Here is a 21,887-nt window from a genome sequence, read left to right as displayed (position 1 = left end):
ACTCAAAAATATAATTTATATTAATAAATAAATTAAAACTAGAATTATTCTTCTTTTATGTTTTTTCTGATTGCTTAGTTTTTCTATCAGTAAGAAAATCTGCACTCAGTGAATGCAGCGTCAAACAAGGAAGTCTTTTATTTCACATAAGAAACCCAAATGCAAAGTAACTAAATACGTCGAAATTGCTAAATCTGTTGTATCGTATTTGTATCTCGCAAAACTTGCAGATTTATAGTATTTACATAAAAGTGGATGCAGACGTGCAGGCATTTGTAAAATGCTTCAGAAAATCTTTTCCGTAAAGTTGAAGCTCACATGACAGCAGAACAGCAATGCGGCGAGGGGCATCAGTTCCTGTTCTTGGTGTTTTGACTGCAATAATATGTTGCTTTTCGTCGGAAAGAACACCAAATGCCTCATCTCCAAATATTATCATCATGCTCATGGATGACGTAAGTTATTTGATCATTTTTATGATTATGAATGTGCATATACCAGACTCATTAAAGTAGTGATAAATCATCTGAAACTGGGTTTGGGGGGCATTTTGATACATCAATTGAGTGTGCTTTGATTTCTTTTGAAAATTTCCTCTAATATGTACCAATTTTATGGGTATTTTTGAAAATTCTTTTGTTTTGTCTTTCTTAGATCAAGAGCTATAAAAGATGGCGTTCACATGTTTAGTTTTATAATGTAAATAAATGTGATGCTATTGAGATTATCAATCCTCTGTTCTCTGTTAGTTTACATTAATTAGATGTATCTGAAGTTTCCTCTTTCTATAACTTGCTTCCTCTTTATGACCCTTCAGATGGGCTGGGGGGATTTGGGGGTGTTTGGCCAGCCTTCAAAGGAGACCCCCAATCTGGATGCCATGGCTGCTCAGGGAATTCTCTTTCCAGACTTCTACACTGCCAACCCACTTTGTTCTCCATGTGAGTCAGCAGAAAATGTTGCAAAATTTGGACAGACAGCTTTAAAAAAATCATTTTATTACAGTTGTCCAGCATTGCAGCTGGGGAAAAATCCATTTACCTTTAAAAATCGTGCACTTAAACTGCGTATAATGACAGTCTTGCAAGTATTTGTCACAAAAGTCATCAACAATCAATAGGAATGAGAATCTTCATTGACATGTAAACCATCAAGTTAATCTAGTCTAGGTCTAGATCAGGTGATATTTTATTTTTACGAGTTGCTCAACCTATAAATACTAAATTTATACATTTATACACGCCAGAATGGTGTTTTTCCAACCGTGTGTATTGATAATACATTGCATGTCCAAATGTCTACAAAAGGTTAATTTCAGAAATAGAATCCTATAAAAATAGGTCTCATTCGGAGTAAGCTACATTCCTAGTTTTGGAAATGATCACAAAGCTTCCTCGATGATATGATCAGTTCCCGTAACACATTCAACTCAAACCACACCAAGCAAGGCGAGTTAGACAGATCTCCTGACATCTTTAAGTGCTCAACACTCCAAAAAATTCCATTGAGAAGTTACCAGCTTTAGTTCTGTTGTTTATTTGAGTCAAGCATTGACACCATGAATCTTTGGACCCTAACAGTTAAAATAGAAATGCTCACCTGACCATCACAGCCATAATTGGTTATGCTTGTATGTTTTGTGTTTCTAAATTTCTTCTTTTTAAAGTAATAGTTTTTTAGAAGTTCATGGAATCTGATCAGTACCAGAAAAAAAAGAGAGATAGCAGAATAACTGTAATAAATCTAATACTTAAAAGGAGAAATAGTTCTAATATTCGGTTTGGTAGATGAAAATGTGTTAATCTTTTAACTTTTTTTCATTGTTTGAGAGATTTAAAGAAAACAACAATCCACCAAACTTTGCTGTAACTGTCCACAGCTAGAGCTGCACTTCTCACTGGAAGGCTTCCTATCAGGAATGGGTTCTACACTACTAACGGTCACGCCAGAAACGGTAAAGTCTCGCGATATTTTGATGCTTCGAATTGTTCAGCTTCGACTTTTAACATCACTTGTCCATTTTTTTGCAGCATACACACCACAGGAGATAGTGGGAGGAATCTCCAAGGAGGAGATTTTGTTACCCCAAATGCTGAAGAAGAAAGGTTATGTCAGTAAAATAGTTGGTAAATGGTAAGCTCTTTCACCATTTGACTTTCATTTAAGTTCTCAGACATTTATGGTCAGATTTGGGATTAGTTATAACATTTGTCAAAGATTTGCTTTCATGTGTAGAGTCTCATTGAGATCTTTGAAAGCACATCTGTATTGGGTAAACTAGGATATGATCCACTATTGGAACACTTTTTAGCTTCTTAATGTCCAGGCTTTTTGTGTTTTGGGTGTCTGTTGACAAAAAAAAAAAAAAAAGCTCTAAATAACCACAGCTGAGCAGAAGCCCTTGTCAACCGCTGTGGACAAATATGTGTCTGGAGTGAACTAAAGGTTAAGCTGATACCACGCGCACTCCACCTGCACACCACTTCACAGCATTTCCGCGTCTGATGTGAACCATGTGTTACGCTGCACACCAGTCGTTAGCGAGGCGTGCACACTTACCAAACACTGCATGCACAGGGTGTGCAGGTGAAGTGCCCGTAAGATGCTACATTTTGATTGACTAATTTCCTTATTTATAACAGCCAGACTTTACACAAGGGGCACAATAGGAGCTCACACTTATCACTTGAACAGCACTAACAGGCTATTTGTGCAGTGCGCAGAGTTTTGAGGAGGGTTTAAAAAATAAAAAATCCATACAATGTGCCCGAGTCTCACCTACTTCCTCCTTTCTTACTCTTAAGTGTTGTAAAAGTGTTTGCTACGACCTAACGCCTGCAGCACGCCCATAGAAAAAATGACTTTGGTATTTCATCCTGCTCTGTACAGATTTGCCCATTTTTTTCCCACAGACACCCGAATCCACCAGTAAGGGAAGTTGTGACTAAGACATAAGAACAATTTCAGAAAAGAGCAGCTAGAACCTAAACCTCCATTGTCAAAGGAAATAATCTGGTTTAATCTGGTAATGATCATGAAACACTGAAGCAGCTCTTCACCAGATGCTGAAAAATGAGTAAAGCAGGTACGACTATGACTGAAAAAAACAATCCTAAAAACAGAACCTAATGTCAAACATGACATGATAAGAAGACTGAGCCAAGGAGATAACAGACCTCAGAAAAAGTGTCTGTAGTCCGAATTTTGACACAGGAAAATGTGTATGGGCTCTTCAGAGATATTCACTGAATCACCCTTTTGTCACTTCAGGCATCTAGGCCACAGACCACAGTACCTTCCTCTGGAGAACGGTTTTGATGAATGGTTTGGTGCACCAAACTGCCACTTTGGTCCCTATAACAACACCGTCAGACCCAACATCCCTGTCTACAACAACTCTGAGATGCTTGGGAGGTAAAAGGACACACAAATAAAATAAAATCATTGTATTAATAGGTTATATATTTCTCTGGCTGTTCTTCTGGATGAGGCGCGTCCCTTCACATCAATCCCCCCCATACTTCCCTGTACCAGCTGTGCTTGTGTATTCCATTTTCCGCCCATTTGTTTTCCCCTAAACAGCCATATGTGTATTCAGGGTCATTGGAACTGGCAGCCGGGCGTGTTTTTCGCTTAGCCGTGGGTTTAATCAGCACTGCATACCTGAGCCCTTGACAGACATGCGCACATATGCACACACACACACACCAACACACACGCCCTCAAGAGACGGCAGGTTGCGTCGTCTGTGCGCGAGGACACCTGGAGGAAGTGAAGCATAGGAACGAGATTTCTGTCACTGCTTCTTCACGTCACGCTTCAGCAGCACCTCATAACAGTTCCCTCTGCTCATCCTCACAGAGAATCCCTCTTTCACAGAAAAATCCTGCAAACACAGTCAAGAAGCTGGAAATTTACTTCCATTCTCTTGATAATCTTGTTTTACAGTCAGTGTAGGAGAAGATTGAAACTCCTGATGAAGCTGCGCAGTCAGGAAAATGAGCTTTTGTGCAGCTGGAGGAACAGTAGACTTGATATTATGTTATGAAGGCTATTTGAATCAATGACGGCTCACTGGTGGAGATAGTGTATGAAATCATCTCGGCTCTTGTTTTCAGATACTTTGAGGAATTCAAGATTGATAAAAAGACCGGAGAGTCTAACCTCACTCAAATGTATTTGGAGGTGAGTAAATTGTAAAAATCCTACTTCCAGTATTTATTCCATCACTTTAAATAACATTTACCAAGCTGCTCTATTATCTTGGTAATGGTTCTCAAATAAGGGTATTGTAGGTTAAAAAAAATCCTTAGTAATTTTTGTAATCACATATATTCATAACAAAGTTCCCTATTTTTCCCAATTCCTTTACATATATTTATATATCATTTTAAGTACTAAGATTCCAGAATCTAACCCATAACAGTACATGCGTCATTGACATTCAAAGTGTTGAAAGAATCCTCTAAACACAATACAATATTATATGTGCATAAAAAATGTCAAGCAAAAAAGATTGATTGTTTTTTGTTTTATTGTTATACTTTTTGTATTGTTTCATTTCTAAAATGTTTTTTTGTTGTTTCAAAGCTTCCTAAGGTTTTTGCATTCATATAAGGGTCTATAATCCTTGCATTGAATAGGATGTACTTGAATTAAAAAAAAAGTCATTAACTGAAGCGGCATTGGAAACAAGGTTTTTAACCACTGCACTTGACTAAAAGTCCTGTTTTGAAGGCTCTCCAAATAAAAAACAAGGTATTTGCTTCTACCTGCTGAAGTGGATTTTGTACCTTCTTACGAGCTGACACTACATCACGCTTTGCAGGCATCAGCTCCTTTGAAGAAGTTGTTAACAAGATGTAAAGTAGTATTCTGAGACACTGCCTCCTTGAAAAGTGTGACATCTCAGTGCATTTAGGTGCGCCTGTCGTGCTTTTCTCTCTTTTAAAAGTCCTTAAAGGATACACTGCCTTTAGTTTGGCACTTTTTTGCACATTAAGTGATGTAATGATCACCCTGTACAATTATTTTTTAATCATATTTTTAATACAGATGGCAACAAAATAGAACAAAATCCTCAGAGCTGTGGTTCATTAGATAGTAGTTATATTTGCTTTGTTCGATCGTTCGTTTTTTATTCTCTTTGTACCCAAAAGACTCACTAAGTTTGTTGCCCCTGATATTTCTGAACAAATTTTCAGTCTGAATACACCCAAGCGGACCCTGGTCCGTCACCAGGAACGGCTCCCACCAGGACCCATCTTTAGAGGTGGTCTCAGTTTGTTTCCAATCAGACTGAGCTCCGGTTTCCTCAGTCTGAATAGATCCATGCTCGGAGCAAAGACTGTACATGTGAACTGGATTTAGTAACCCCTCACCCCTCATGTTCCAAATAGGAAGTACTTGCTGGTCCCTAATAGCCAAAATCCCATAGATTTTTATAAAAAAATATTAAGCTATTAATCAGTTATTATATTTGCTAGAATATCCATTCTTACTCTGGTGTTTTTTTAACATCTTCTTGCTAAACCTATTTATTTCTCATGATTTTTTTTTCTTCATCACAAGTTATTCAAGTTATAAACTGGCCAATCAGATGCCTTAATAAAAACACCTCGAACGTTCAAAACGTTTGATTGACAGATTCTCCTTAGCCCGTTTTCAGTGGGTGTGGCTTTCTAACAAGCTCATTTTTGACTAGCGAAAGTGGTTGCTATAGAAATGTTGACTCAGACCAACTCGAACCAGTCACCATTCACAGAAACATTGGTAACAAAATTGACTTAATTTCTTTTGAACCGGAGATAAGGGATTTTCTATGGATGATGTCACATTCTGTAGGTCCAGTGTTTTTCTTAGAAAGTCAATAACTCGGAGCAAAACAACTGGGCCAAAAACCACCACCATTGCCGAGCATTAGAGGATGTAAACTGAGTAGGAAGGAACCAACTGATGAGCTGTGTTTACCTTTCATTGCTTTTCCCCGCCCCTCGTAATTCAATGACTGAAGAGATCTTCAGTCAGATGCTTTTGTTTACAAATGCAAAGTTCAGGACTCGATCTGGACCAAATCAAGTGGACTCACTCCGGACCAGCCAGCTTTTTCACTCTGAATACACCCTTAAAAAAGTACAGGGTATTGTAGTAAAAGTCTCCTCCTCCTCCGTAGGCGGGTCTAGACTTCATAAGTCGCCAAGCTGAAGCCAAGCGACCCTTCTTCCTCTACTGGGCCGCTGATGCTACTCACTCCCCTGTTTATGCCTCCAAGCGCTTCTTAGGGAAGAGCCAGCGAGGCCGGTAAATATTACATTATCGACCCTTCATGCCCACAGCACTTAAAAGTCTAAACCACAGGGTCACGAGTTTATGATTATTTATGAACTTTTGGTTACAGCTACGGAGACGCAGTGATGGAGCTGGACTACAGCGTTGGTCAGATCTTGACCAAGCTGCAGGATCTGGGCATTGAAAACAACACATTCGTCTTCTTCACCTCAGACAACGGAGCAGCTCTGATGTCCGGCCCAAACGAAGGCAGGAACAATTGTTTTATCTTTTTGTCTTCTATGTAATTAAAGAAGTGAGGTGTTCCATAAGTAGATAGATGTTTTTCTGTCTGGATCCTCAGGTGGAAGCAACGGGCCGTTCCTCTGCGGGAAGGAAACCACTTTTGAGGGGGGCATGAGAGAACCTGCCATTGCCTGGTGGCCTGGACGCATCAAAGGAGGCACCGTATGACCACTCACTGTGTTTGAAAGCTGTTAGCAAGTGAACCTTAAACAATACAGGATAGTGGTTAGGCAGCATGCAGACGAGGCTTAACCAAGCATCAGGAGCACCGACGTTCCCTCATGTCCTGTTACATCAGCCCGGCAGCTGTAGCTCTCTTTGAAAAAAGAAACATTGGTCAGAGAACTTAGATTATTATTACTTTTGATCATTTATCACCTCAGTGGGATGCCTTGATCTTAACCAGGAGCAGCTTCTAAAAAAATGCGATTGAACTCCAGAATCTAAACTGTGTGATTTCAGCCACGTAGCGTGTGGCCACCCCCCTCTCTCTACCCCAACTCTTTCCTCAAATATTTTTGGCTAGAATTAATGCCCCAAGTCTCTTCTTTTCCATCCCATTCCCCAGTTTAACCCCCCACACACACTCCACGATCCCATAAGCCTGTGCGTTCTGCAAATGACTTTTAATTGTATTAGGGCCAGCTGTGACACGGGGCTGTGACGCAAAGGGATTTTGTGGAGGAGCAAGCGGAGGCTGCAGTTTGCAGTAAGCCTTGCCCCTGGCTCATCTCACAGGGTTGTGCTGGGGCCTGATAGCGCAGCAGAGTAGTGAGGGAGAGGGGGATTGGGAGCGTCTTAAGCGGCTAATCTGTTTGTGTGTTTGCTGAGGTTGGATTGAGCTGTAATGAGGACTTCAGTATCTGAATATGCCAGGCGGTCAGGATAAAGGAATGGGGAGGAGCGGGGGGAGCGATGGTGGGGGTGTTTTTTTTCTTTTTTTTTCTTAAGGGAAGGAAGCAAGGAAAGACTTGAAAAAGGTGGCTGTTGTACAGAGCAGAAAGAGAGGAGAGTAGTGCTAAAGACACAGGTACTGGCACACCAGGAGGAATGCTGCTGTGCTGGCAGGGCTTTGCAGCACCTGTGCCATGTCACGACTGACTAATGTGCTCTGTGTTCGTGTGCACGGCTGCATGATTACTGGCTTGCCTGACAGATAACCTTCTGGTTACTTCTACCAATGCAGACCACCACAAAAGGACACATTTAGGCACACTTGTTACTTAGCTTGGAGAAATACGTTTTGAAGCTGTGCGGTGACAAACTTGTTTTGTTGGAGCTCTTGCCTTGAATTTATGTATTTGCATGTTTTTTTAAGAGGTTGGGACTTAAGTTTGGCCTTTTTTATACCCTCTGGTGTTAGTGGATCTGTGTTTTGGGAAGCTCCTAATCTTTTTAAGCTTTATTGTTATGAAAAAAATGGAATTTCAACAGGTTTAGTTCATCTTTCGGTGTTAGAATCATGTTTACGAATTAAGCTACAACCAAAACCAAGGTTATTGGATTCAATAGGTTCAATATTCTGATATTTTAAGACCCACACAAACGAAAGTTGTGTTTTTGATATTTTTCAATTTTTTTGTTGAAAAATAAGCTTAAAAATTGCATATCTGAGGGTTTGTAAATCAAGAAGAGACAAAAATTGCAGTTGGGAAAATCTTGTAGAAAATACAAGCCCTCTGCTCCATCTCATGCTGATACACTTACAGACAAATTGATCCATGAATGTCTTTATTTTCTTATATGCGTCAAAACTTCATGGCTGGGTAGCTCAAATATTTTTGCTGCACCGGTAATGTTAGGTTAGGATTTTGAGGGTAACCAGTTTTATTTAGTCTGTTTAGTTTAGAAATTAGCTATTGTTTATATGTTATGACCAACCTTTTGCTTTTGTACAATTACAACTGGATGATGGGAAATGGAGGCGGGCTTACTCCGCATCAGCTTTTCTGCCCACAACTCAGAGGTGAATTTCTAAAGAACAACTGCCGCTCTGCAGAAATTATGTCATAGAAATGAATGTGTTTTGGTTTTGCCCTAAGCGTCATAATCATAATTAGGACACTTTTTTACAGTAGAATAAAAAATAATCTGAGTGGATTTTTAAGAGGAAAAAAGGTTATGCACTGGAATGAATGTGCGCTGCTGGTCAGATTCAGCATTGGGTGGGGAGGGGGTGGATGATGATGATGATGATGATGAGCTGTGGTGGCTGTTGGATGGGGAGTTGGGTGGTCTGTCAGGCTCACCACATTGTGGAGCATCACAATCCCTTTTGTTGGTTTATCAGCGGCAAACACGCGGGCAGAGTGAAAGTAATGGGGATGGAAACATCTCATCCTCTGATAACCAGCATTGCAACACAGAGAGAAATGAGACAGGGAGAATGCAGCGTTACAGAGAGTGATGAGTTGGACAAAAAAAAGAGGAAGGAACAAAGGGTGATGAAAGGCAAGGTTTAGTGCAACCTGCAGAAAAGTGTAGAGCTAATACCAGAAGGACATTTTGAGATAAAGTCGTCTGTCTGGCTGGTTTGAGTTTGAAAGTTTAGGCTTTTTTGTGCAAGTTATTACCAACTAAATGTCAGAACAGCTTTTCTTTTTTTTGTTGTCCGGTCTTCTTTATTGGTCGGTGTGTCAGTTTGAGTGCAGCTTAAAAAAGTGGAATGAAGTGAATGTCTGAGAGAGAGGAGGTATTGATGTGCAGATAGATCATGGAATGCATTGCAGAGCTCTTTTTTTTTTCTCCGACTACTTCTTTGGATACAGAAGGAAAGGGGGGAATTTATTTCCGTGCTCTGTAGCGCGTGCGCGTGCGTGCGGGCTGCCGATAGGAGCACAGCGGCACATGGCGGTGCAGCTGCAGAGGCCTGATAGCGCTATCTGATTGTGAGCGTGCCGTCTCCCTCTAAGGCTCGCTCAGGAGAGAATGGAACGGAAGATCAAGGATGACAGCGAAAAAATGGCATTTTATCTGAAAATAGTTCAAAGTTTATAAATAAAATAAAGCTTTTCACTGCAACTGGGAGAAGGAGATAAAACGCCGGCTCGCTCCAGCTCCAGCTTCAGCAGTCTGCTCGCCCGGTCCGTGTCCTTTCCCTACATCCTTTCCTGTTTTCTGTCAACCTCCTTACAAAAAAAAATCACATTTAAGACGGAGAGACATTTTGAGGTTTTGATAGTAAACCTGCATACAGCGATTAGAGGGACTAAATGCATCTATTCACCTCTCATATAGAGTTTAATACAGAGTGGGAGGTTTTTGTAAAGTTGTCATGGCTCCTTATCTCTTCAAAATTGCTTAGGTTGCATGAAATAGCAGATTTTTTTTCTTTTTTGTAGTTGTACTCTTAAAGCCTTTACTCTCATGCAGGTGAGTCTCCAGCTTGCCAATGTCATGGATCTGTTTACTACCAGCCTGGCTCTCGCTGGCATCAGTCCTCCTGGTGACCGAGTTCTGGACGGACTGGACCTGACGCCTGTCCTGTTCAACCACTCCCACACTCTCCAAACCAGGTGAAGGCAGTTTTCACTCACATTCATGCTTGTATCTCCAGACTGATTTTACACATTGGTGGTTGGAGTGCCGTTTCAGTGACCATCAGTACTTTAAAGGGTACCCAAATAGAAAAGTTCAAGACTGACAGAAAATTAAAATGTAATACTTTTATTCAACCTGTAGGGGGCAGCATACAGGCGGTTTTTGACTATTTTTTAAGAATTAAACAAGTTTATTTTAATTTGTAAAAAAGTTGGCAATGACCAACAGACAGCACTTTTAAAGTCCCATTCATAAAGGTAAATATCCCAAAAAAGTTGATTTAAAGTTCGATCACCCGTTAAGCAAGAAGGTGCATCAATTCAAATATTTATTCACCTAATGCAACCCACTGATACTGAGTTAAAGCATGAAGATGCTGGTTCACATTTTTGGAAAGTTCAGGAGAATCAATTCAACTGGATGCAGAAAGTTTTATAGTTTGGGTTGGGTTTACGTTTTTGACAGCAGAACAAAAACAAAAGCAAACCTGAAAATGTTCCTTATCTTAGGAGTGTTACTGCATCAACTAGAAAAGAGATGAGTCCTTGACTTTTAATTTATTGAGAAATATCTCAACTTACTCACTACATGATTCTGACCTTTTCAACATTTGCATTTCTTCACATTTACCCATCTATCCACTGAATGCCTTTCAGGGTCACTGGGTTGCTGGAGCCTATCCCAGCTACTGTTGGTAAAGCTTGAATGCACCCTGAAAAGTTTACTAGTCTGTTGCAGTGCCACAAACTCACGCACACTCACAGACGAAGGTGATGTAGTGTCACCAGTTAAACCAGGAAGCATGTTTTTGGACTGTGGGAGAGCTGGGAGAAAATTCACACACACATGAGGAGAGCATATAGACTTCACGTAGAAAAGCCAGGATTCAAACTTCTTCTTGACCTTCTCCATCTGCATTTCGCCCATGAAAACAAGCAAAATCTGAGCTTTTGCAAAGATAAATGCGCTTATAAAATGAAAGCATTTTGCTAATCGCCGCTATTTCTGCAGAGAAAGTGGTGTTTATGTTAGCCTGGGGGCAGTGCTGGCAGCGCAGACTCTTCTGTTCCCCAGTTTGTGATGTCACAGTTTTGGAACCCACTTGTTTTCATGGGTTGGAAGAGACTGGTGCTCAGAGAGCAGGTTTTTAGAGGAATACTCAGAAAATGCTTAAATGGATTTAAATATCTCTTTTGGGTTGTTTTTCATGAGGAAATAACATTATAATACACTTATAAAGCTCAAAAAAGCTGATTTTCCATAAAAAATTACTTTGCAAATGGACTCCAGCACATCGACCCATTTGTGTCTGTATTGATCGTAAAGTTTAGCAACTTTTGGACACAAAGCTGAAAATTATTTGATCAAATATAAACACTACATTTCATTTGAGAACACCACATATTTACTCCTAAACTGAGTGTTGTACTGGAAGAACCAAAACATAGATTCAAGAAATATGGAACAAGTAACTTCTAGTTCTTTTTCTTCCCTGACTCTGAAACATGTCAAGTAAAGAGAGTTAAAAAACTTTCTACATAAAATGTTGAGATAGTTCTTTGTCCTAGCATTGACTTTAGAGGTCTCTTAGTAGTTTTGGATAATGCTGAAACCAAAAAATAACTTTTCTGGGTTAAGCTGCCATCATCAAGTCCTGTGTCTTTAAATAAGTAACTATATGCCAACTCATTCGTAGACATGAAATGGTTTTCAGTGACTGGTTGCTTTTTACTGCTTCATTAAAGTGTGGAGAATTGACTTTTCTGATGATTTTAAAAACAAAAAACAGCATTTTTCCACCCTACCTGTCCAACACAGGCCAATCTTCTTTTACCGCGGGAATGAGCTGATGGCTGTGAGGATTGGACAATACAAGGCCCATTTCTGGACCTGGAGCAATTCATGGGAGGAGTTCAATCAGGTAAGATTCCTGTTTGACCCTACAAGTCTGTCCCAGACTGGCACTGCCGCGTTGTACTCTTTTGTCTTTCCTAATCTCATTCAAGCACACAAACACTTTGGCTGTTGTTGGTGTTATCTTCAAAATGGCTCATCAATTGACTGCTGTGTACATCAGAGTGTAATGAATATTAATGAAGAACCCCCACAAGAGCGAACCTGCATCATTCATCAAACAGTTGACTTGTTTGTTCAAGCTCCGGTGGAAATTTTCTCCTCCATTTACATATCGTCATCCCCTGCTTGTTCTTTTTAGCATCATGGAGCTAAGCTATTCTGTAATTAAATCAACTCGGTATGGATTAAATGCATCAGGAGAAATGGGAGAGCTGACACCTGAGAAGCAGGGGAGTTTGTGCTTCATTTTTCTTCTCTTTTCTCTCCTCCGTCCGCACAACTCCGTCTCTCTGTCCGCCCTGCATGGCTATGTGTTTTTCTTGTGATCCAGTTTGTTTTATGCCCCATCGGTCGCTTAAATTACTCTCTCCTTCAGGGCCGCTGAATCAATAGCAGCCTCCTTTATCAACTCATGTGAACTGAAGTGGAACTTCACAAATAATGGCGTCTGATTGCTTCTGAGTTGCCCATCGATTGGTGTGTGTGTTTGTGTGAACATGGGAGAGAGCATGAGGGAGAACAGGAGCATAGACATTTGTTTCTCCACAAATAGGTGCACGTTTGAGCGAGAGGCTGTTGAATTTCTACAGTTAAATGTCCAGTGTTCTCAGTGGCATCATGGCAGAATCCTTAAGGCTTAAACTGTCCTTGAGTGCTGCTCTCATGCACAGATGCTTGATTTTACTCAATGTCAAAATGTATTTTCTGATAAAACATCTTTTCATCTGGAATGAAACATAGTTTATCTGGAGATGGGAACACTTGCTTTGCTTAAGCACTAAATAATTGGTTTTCACTGGTTACGTATATAACACAAAGATTGAAGTTCTTATTCATCATTCAGACGATCAAAACGCTTTGATTTAGTGTTTTATCCTAGTCTGTACATTACTTGTACAAAAAAATATTACAAATGTTTGTCTAAAAAACAGCAACATATTTATTCAAAATTTGAACATCAGTGAAAATTTCCCTAACTCCCTTAAAAAAATAATATGATAAATTGATTTCAAGTATTTATTTGTTTATTTTTACATATATTTTACATAAATCGGGTTCCAGCTGTCTTCAACTGTTGCGTTCCTCGGGTCAAGTCACTTCTGAAAAGTCTCAACTGGGCCAAGGAACAGTCTAGAAGAATGTTCTAGAGGACTTCACGGCTCCTTCTGCGGAGGATCTGGATGGAGATGCAGATTTACAGTAGAACCTGGTCCATCCTAAAACTGTCGAAATATTGAAAATGGACATATCACTTTGAAATTACTAGATTTGATTTGACCCCAATCTCTGTCTTTATCTTTTTGTAAAATCTGAGAAGTTTATGGTGATTTCTCCCAAATATTCTAATGTCCTGAAATCTTGTTTTTGTACTTTTTAAAAGCCCAAATTATATAAAAGTGATCAGTTAAACAGTGGGCCCCTGAGTCTATACCCTATGAAAGTTAATTTTTTGAAAGGAATCGGGTCAAAATATAGGAAAGATTTGTAATTAAAACAATAGAATTGTATAACACAATAGTAAGTAAAATAAAAAAAATGAGATAAAACATTACATGAAAAATGCTTATCAAACTGCCTCAAATCACAGGAACAGTTTGGGGATGTTTTGGACATTTGGGCAGTAATTGTTTCATGTTTATGTCACTATCAGCATGTATTCCAACTATTGTCAATCATTCACATTCTGACTCATGTGCAGTAAAGCTAAATATAGAGCGAGAAACACACTCTGGTTAGGCCAGATTGATATTTTTTTACACACCATTTGTGATCTAAAAAGAAGGAAAATATGATATGTGTCTCTATTGTTTCTGTGCAAGATTTTATTTCAATCGCTAGTCCCAGGCTCAAAGCTTAACTTTATTATTAAAAAAAAGGTATTGTGGAAGTACATGTCTGTCTACCCATTTACTGAACTCTCTTTATTTCCGTCCAGGGTCATGAGGGAGAAGGATCTGTTTCAATTTTGGTTTGGATCACTCGGATGGGGAAAAAATGTTTTAAGTCTAGAGGGAAATAAAAGAAAATCCCCACAGTGGTCAGTAAAGGAAGTTAAAACTGACATAAGTAAAAATGATTTACTGAAAAACAGCCAAATAAGTTCAAAACAAATGACATTCTGTGTCATTTTTTTCATCTTCTTTGAAGGAAACAGCTTTTTAAAGTCTGATTTTTGAGTCAAAGCTCCTCAGACCAGAACTGCTCACCTCCTTTAGAAGCCAGTGGTGACCATGAAGTAAACAAGTGTGATATGAAAATATTTCTGCTTTTATTTAAAGAATTTCTATTAACTCTTACGCACACCCCCTCCCCCCTCTCTCTTATTTTGCAGGAAACCTACTTTTACTGTTTCAGCTCCATTTCACTGTTCACTGAGTTGGAACTAATTCATCTTGTATATACGGCTTGGCAGTGTATTCTTGCAGGTTAGAGTATGGTGTCTGCAAGATAAATCTGAGGAAGTCTGTGATTTTAATTGGACAGAGGGAGCCAAAGAGAGAGCTACATGGTCTGTTCTCTCTTTGCTGGTAGAAAAATCTAATTTATGTTACAGTTATTTCGGTTAAAAACATTCCTCTTTCGGATTCTTAGATACACAAAACGATCCTTCATAATTATAGATTTCCTCCTAAAAAAGGCCCTAAGGACCACGTTTCCCATGTTTCCTACATCTTATCTTGTCATAACTCGTGCTCCAGTTTGAAAGCAGCTTCTCTGTATCCATACTGTTAATGTCATGTGAGATATGGAGCCCTGACTGCAGTATCTCGGGGACAAGTATGGGAGTTGATGTGCGCAGCGGGCTTTCTCTGAGCTGAAGGCTTTCTCCATCTCTCTGTGCGTCTGCATTTCTAAGCTGTTGGCTTCAAAAGACGGGACAAGTCCTGGATCAGTGGAAGCCCCGCTGTACGGGGGGTAAATAAATCTCGTCTCTCCGCTTTTCTGTCCTCTCTATATGTATTTTCAGGTGCTCTGATGAGTGATCTCAGAGGGAGGCCGGCCGCACTCCCTTACAGATGAATGCTCTTCCAAAATTAGTTTTGCTCATCAAAAAGTGTGTTTGTGTACATGCGCGGAAGGAGAGGGAAGCTCTCTCCGAGGGGGGGGAGTGTGACTCAATCAGACTGCGATCGCTGCCAGCCTCCTGAGAGAGGAGTCGCTGAGCAGGAGCAGAAAGATGAAAAGGAGGCAGCAAAAGAAGTCTGAATGATTCCAAACACTTCCCGGTGCAGCAGATTGAAGGAAACAGATTGGAGGACAATATGCGTGTGCACCATGTGACAATGGGTATTTAGCTCCCAGCAGCAGGTGGCTGGAAGCACAACACTCAGATTTGAGTGTACTTTCCTTAAGCTGCACAGTCATTGTTTGTGTGTGTTTTAGCTAAAGTCGGGAAAACAAAGTGGCAAAATCGTGTCCGATTTCTTTTGCGTTTGTTCTTCTAACTTTTGATGTGAAAAGCTGCTTTTCAAATCTGTCTGACCACAAATGCTTCCAGGAAATCTGGTCATCAGCAGCTTGCCATGTGATCGCTGCCGGATTTGTGGCCAGTGTTTAAATTATAGTGATGAATCAAGCATTTATGTCACTTATATATTCTTTTTATCTGTAATTCTTTTTCATATTTTAGCTGTTGTTTTTATTCTTCTTTGAATTTTTAATGTACAGCACCTTGTTCTACCGAGGTCATTTTAAGACACTATGTAAATTATTTACACTTGAACTTAAACTTATTTAACCCCTATAGACGCCTTTTAATGAAAACATGCATGAAAGCACCTTAATTTAGCAAAAACATTAATATTTTGTTTTTATTCACAGTATAGCTGGAAATAAATTCAGGCCTCAAAAGGTTAAAAAAAATGACTATTATTCATGAGCAAACTGTACTGGGACTGTAAGTGAACTGTCTGTAAACTCTTGTACTGTAAGAGTATGCAGATCAAATTAGCAGGATGACACAAAATTGTTTATTTTCTGATTGTAATTAAACTTCCTGCACACTGACTCTTCATAAGCCAATTTACACAGTTTATGAAGGAATTTCTCCCAAATCACTCTTAAAATATGCCACACACACACAGAGTGGTGCAGTGGCTGACACTCTGTGGAGAGAAAATAGACTCACCCTGATTTTTCTGTGCATAACTTTTAATTTGTAACTCTTACAATAGTTTTTGTCCAAAACTTTGTGCATTTGAAATAGTACAAAAATTATGAATTAAAAAAATACAATTTACAAAAGCACAACTTAAAATTACAACAGCTTGAAACTAACTACACACGCAAATATTTAAAAATTATGCACAAATCGCCTGAATATAGGGATGTAAAAGAACTTTGCAGCGCCTTTGCTCCACAAGTTCTCCTCGACACCCAGAGAGCGGACAGAGTCGATCAACCCTACGCCTTGCTCCCCTCCCTGGGTGTGGAGAAGGACCTTGCGCGGTCTGCTCCCGCTATATAAGGGGAGGCGGGTTCTGCCACAAGGGAGCGATGAGTCGATCAGCTCTACGCCAAACTCTCTTTAGTGCAGAGTGTTTTAAAAAACAAATATTTAGCTTTTTATTTAAGTCATGCACAATTCAAGAATTACACACACAGATCAGAGTGAGTCTATTTTCTCTCCATAGAACTCTCATCCCACAGTGAGACGGCCTGGGTTGGAGTCCCAGCTTGGTCCTTTCTATATGGAGTCAACATGTTTTTCTCATGCATGCCAGGTCACCCCCCAGTCCAAAAAGATGCTTCATAACTTGACTCTAATTTGCCCATAGATGTGCATGTGTGTGTGAGTGTTTATCCTTCATCCAACAGTAGCTCCGTCCAAAAGGGATACAGCAGGTTCTGAAGATGGATGGATGAATAAATGCTGTATCATAGTTCATCTATCTCTTTTTAGGGTGTGAACTTCTGTCCAGGTCAAGAGGTCGGCGGTGTGACCACCCACGAACAGAAAGAGCACACTCAACAGCCAATCATCTTCCACTTGGGGCGGGACCCCGGAGAAAAGTACCCTCTCAGGTCAGTTCCCTAGAACGTTCAGCCTCATCTTCAGAGATAGGAATCAGCAAGTAAAGAGAATGAAGTGGCTTAGATTAAAAAAAAAAGGAGCTGGAGCGGTGCAAAATATGTGTGATCGATGCGGCTATGAAAAAGACGCTGAAGGATTGATCCACTCAGTGAGCGCATGATTACACCTCGCTCTTTGTGACTGAAAACAGCTCTTTAATGATCGCTATCTTGGACCTTCACCCTCAAGCCGGCTGCTTGCAGGTTAAAATTGCAGGATAAATTGTCCGGGTCTAAATTTGAGAGCGGCTGCTGTTTAATGTATTTGGCGCCTGCCTCAACGAGAGTTAAGAGTCCCTCTGAGGGCATCCACGTCGAAGGACGCACAAGACAGCCAAGGATAAAGTAAACCTGTTACTAAACAAGGAGATAGACATGCATTGTGGCTCCCTGTGCACTTTAAATGCAGAATATTAAAGCAATCTTTAAAAAAATAACAGCACCGTTGGATTCCCTGACTAATGCATTAAGATAATCCCAGAAGGCTTTGATGAAACGATTCTTTTTTTGTGCATTCTGGCTCCCTCCTGGCAGAAAACCTCCTCCACTGACCTTTCCTTTCTGCTTCTGTGTCTTTCACATTCTTTGCTGCAGCCTTATCTCCATCTTTGCTTCCGGCTCAAACTCTTTTCTGAAGTGAGATTGGTTGATAAAACATTCATGTTGTTTTTCTTTTAGCCTTGCCGTTCACTTATAAAAAAACAAAAAAGATGGGGAGGAAAAAATCCAAAGAATCAATCACTGTGCAGCCATTTTTTGAGAGATGGCTTCTCGTCTTTGTTTCCAAGGTTACGCTTCTTGACAGTCCTCTCCACTTATAATGCACTGACCAACTTTGTTTTACTCCTTTATCTTTTATTCAGGTCTCTTTTCATCTGATGTCCCTCTGCCCCCCCATCCCACCCCCTTTCATGGCTGTGCGTTCACGTGTGTCCCCGTGCTCTCAGATCCACCAGCTGGACTGGCTGCCCAGCCATCATTAATACCTGTCAACACCTAAAGAGCCATTTAAGATGATGTAGGGCCTGCCTGAGCACATACCTTCACTACTGTCGCGTGCCGTGATACACCAAAGAACACACACGAGCACAGGTCCAGAAGAGTTTGTCTGAGTTCACTCTCTGTTCCACGTTTTCACCAGCTTCCCGGGCAGCGATTCCGCACGCTTCTCTCGGAAGACGGACGCTGACCCGGCCTAACGTGGCGAGACGGCTGCAGATTGCTGAGAGCTAATGCGGCGAGATTAACACATCCTGCTTTCTCGCCAGTCGTGTCCCCAGAGCCGCCGCTCATTGACAGCGCGGGCCCAGCTCCGACTCTGCAGGCAGCCGCACACAGTCTGGCCTCATCTGCTGCCTGCCACCAAGCTCTTGTATCTCCAATCAATAGTCCTCACTGGAGTGCTCAATTTCCACCAGGGTGGAGAAGCCGGGGAAGGGGAGGGGTGGGCAGGACAGATGTATTTGATTGTCTCCTCAGTTCCCCCACCTTCTGCTTACTGTGTGGCTGTTTGAAAATCTGTGTGTGTGTTTGTGTTGCAGCGATAGTGTTATGAATCAGTAATCAGAGCGGTGACACACCTGAGCAATGCCCTCATCCCCCTTGGGTGCCATACATTATAAATCAAAAGACTCCATTTGCATAAGGCCTGCTTATTATTCCAGATTTTGCCTCTTCGCACGTAAGCTAAGGGTTATAATTATGATAATGAGCTGTGCTGACTGTGAGCTTTTCATTTGCCGGATGCAGGGAGGGCATAAACAAATGGTATTATTAGTTTTTTGATTTAGAGGTGTGCACTGTTCGGTTTCCCGCGCATAGACAAAACAACGGCAAAACTTTTGCCAACTTTCTCGGGGCGCGCCTCACTTTGCACGCTGGTGTGCAGAAATCCAGCTCCCTGCAACAGTCTGATAAATCTCTGCACCTTTCTTTTATTAAGCTGCTTCATCACAAAATGAGCCCCGGTGGAGAATAACCCCCCCCCAATGCTGATCAAGATCAGGCAAAAAAAAAGCAGAATTTGCAGGAGTTGAGTTAATCGTAGAGTTGGACTTTTAACCAGCTGTATTGTTCCCTATTAAAATGGATCCCAATGAATTATGACAAATGTGGCACACGAGGGGAGAGACTAATTGCAGGCAGCACACCACCAGTCGTATAATTGTAGGGGAAGTAAAGAGTGAGAATGGAGGGAAGGAGCAGGTGTTGGCTGATGGAGGAAGCCTTGCTGCCCTGTGGGAGATCTAAGAGGGAGGGTAGGTGTGAGCTGGACAGGGCCCGGGGTTATTACTCTAATTGACACTTCACCTCACACACATGCACACGGTCCCCGGGGGCCAATCAAAGGGTTGGCTTTGCGGTGGAGGGATGGATAGAAGACTGGCACAGGTGCTGCTGGCAAATGTATCAGGGGTGTAATTGCACTGCTGATATTTGTCTATCCCTGTGTCACGCCACCAGACGCTCACTTCCCCCCAACACACACACACGTGCACGCCGCCCATTAACCCTACAGGTCCTATTGAGAGCGGCGTTCCTTTGAAAGCCTTCAGGGCCCCTGTGTTTTACGCTCTGAATATAATAATGCACAGAGGTGCTCGGGCTCACTGCTGTCCAACAGCAGTAATTGAGAGACGGGGGGATGTGATGGGGGTTACAGTTCACCCCTGCTGAGTTTGCTTTGCTAGATTTGGCCAGAGTGGACAACCTGTTTGTGCTTCTGTTCTGTTAGAGACCGCATGTCCACACGCTGGTGCAGAGTCAGGCTTCTTCAGCAAAACGACCAAATTACCTTGGAAATAAATCAAGAAGATAATCAGTTTTTTAATTATGATTATGCCATTTTTAGCCAAAATCTGGACATAGTTTCTGCAGAGCGGCAGTAGTTCATCAGAAATTCGTCTCTGAGTTGTGGGCGGGACCCTTGGCATGGAGTAAGCCTGCCCTCATTTCCCATTATCTCGTTGGTTACACTCTCTCGCACTAGCTTAAAGCCCCTCAACCTAACAGCACCGGTGCATCAAAAACGGCGAGCAATATTGGAGCTATCCAGCCGAACAGTTTTAAGGCAGATGCCAGCTCAGACAGGAAAACAAAGACACACATGAATCTAGTCGTCTGCAAGTGGATGCATCACAAAGGAGCAGAGCAGAGAACTTATGACCCACCAACGTCACTTTTTCATCTGCTCTAGATTCACAGTCATTTGAATAAATAATTACTATTTTCATCTTGGTTTTCTTAATATATTTCCCAGAAGATCAAGCTAAAAACACAAGTGAGTCTTCAAGTAAAAAGTGCAAATACTTAAGTATGCATTTAGCAAAACATTTTTAATATTGTGGTTTAAACAAATAAATTATTTAAAAGTTAAACATTTTTTGCAACACATGTGGAATTTACTGCCTCTGTTTATGCTCCAGCGCTCCAGTTGTTTATTTATTTGTATTTTATTGAACAGATTAATAAATCAATGCTGTGAATCGAATCATGTATTTTGCATGTGTTTGCAGTGTTTTGAGTAAGGAGTACCAGGACGCTTTGAGCTGGATCTCTACGGTAGTGCAGAAGCATAAGGAGTCTCTGGTGCCTGGAATGCCCCAGCTGAACATGTGTGACATGGCAGTGATGGTCAGTTTCACAGATATTTTATGTTTAAATATCATTGATAATCTTGGTACATATTGATTTATTTTATATTTAAAAAAGGAAACATTTGTATCAGAGAATTGTATGCAGTCCTTAACAATAGCAGCCTTTTTTGTGTTAACTATTAAAAAATTGTAAAAATAATTCAGTTTTTAAAGTGCTCTTGTGACGTTTTTAAAGATGTTAAAACAGTCAGCAGCCTTTCTCTGTACCATCCACGTGATAACACTGCCACCTAGTGGTCAGTAAAAGAATACATATTCAGGTAAAAACGTTTTTTATGATTCATTTTCTTCTTTTTTTCCTCTTTTGTAGAACTGGGCGCCTGCTGGTTGTGAGAAGTTAGGAAAATGTTTGAAAGTTCCAAAGTCTGAACCCTGGAAGTGTGACTGGCCTCACTAGAGCAAAAGAAGAGATGGAAGATCTTAAATTGAAAACTTTTTTTTTTTTTTGCATATCAGAAAATTTGTTGACAAGAGGAGTAGAAATGACCTCACATGAAAGTAATAATGTGTTAATTTGCTTTGAATTTTGCATTTGCCTTTTTATTACTCGCAGAGAAAACTTCTGTCCCTCATTGTTCAGTCTCTGTGCTTCAAAAAGTGGGAAAAATAAAAGGGAAATGCTTTTATTCTGAAGAACTTTTAAGGCAATGCTGCAAAGTTTCAATCTTTTGAATCGATTTTTCTTTTTTTCTAAAGATTTTCCTTCTTGTACTGTTCATAAAATCAAAACTGCATAAAACACTTTTATTTTTTGTGTGTTCTTTTGATTTTTTTCATGTTCTTACTTAGAAAAAAAAAACATGGCTTCATAATGTGTCACAAAAAAGCGAAGATTTTGAACTTAAAAGAATTGTTTGTATTGGAAAAGTTCTGATCTCAGTGCCTTTGTGGTAGAGTGTCCACCCTGAGACTGGAACGTGTTCAAATCCACGGTGGGACCCAATGCCTTCCTGCTTGACCCTCAGCATT

At 40.6% G+C, this 21,887-nt stretch overlaps 1 protein-coding gene across 1 annotated transcript; it reads left to right on the top strand.

The window, feature by feature from the left end:
• The first annotated feature begins 97 nt into the window (after positions 1 to 97).
• Positions 98 to 21,660, top strand: galns (galactosamine (N-acetyl)-6-sulfatase). The gene is made up of 14 exons (XM_024294810.2): positions 98 to 455; positions 818 to 941; positions 1,880 to 1,954; positions 2,031 to 2,133; positions 3,271 to 3,414; positions 4,119 to 4,185; positions 6,173 to 6,300; positions 6,398 to 6,537; positions 6,632 to 6,735; positions 9,946 to 10,088; positions 11,932 to 12,034; positions 17,093 to 17,214; positions 20,778 to 20,895; positions 21,229 to 21,660. Exons 1-14 carry the CDS (start codon positions 336 to 338, stop codon positions 21,313 to 21,315), a joined length of 1,578 nt encoding a protein of 525 aa, XP_024150578.1. The 5' UTR covers positions 98 to 335; the 3' UTR covers positions 21,316 to 21,660.
• Positions 21,661 to 21,887: the final 227 nt, after the last annotated feature.

The sequence above is a fragment of the Oryzias melastigma genome, linkage group LG3 (assembly GCF_002922805.2).
Source record: "Oryzias melastigma strain HK-1 linkage group LG3, ASM292280v2, whole genome shotgun sequence".
In the NCBI taxonomy this organism is placed as follows: Eukaryota; Metazoa; Chordata; class Actinopteri; order Beloniformes; family Adrianichthyidae; genus Oryzias; species Oryzias melastigma.
Note: the sequence above shows the minus strand (reverse complement) of the source record. Positions and strands in the feature narration are given on the sequence as shown.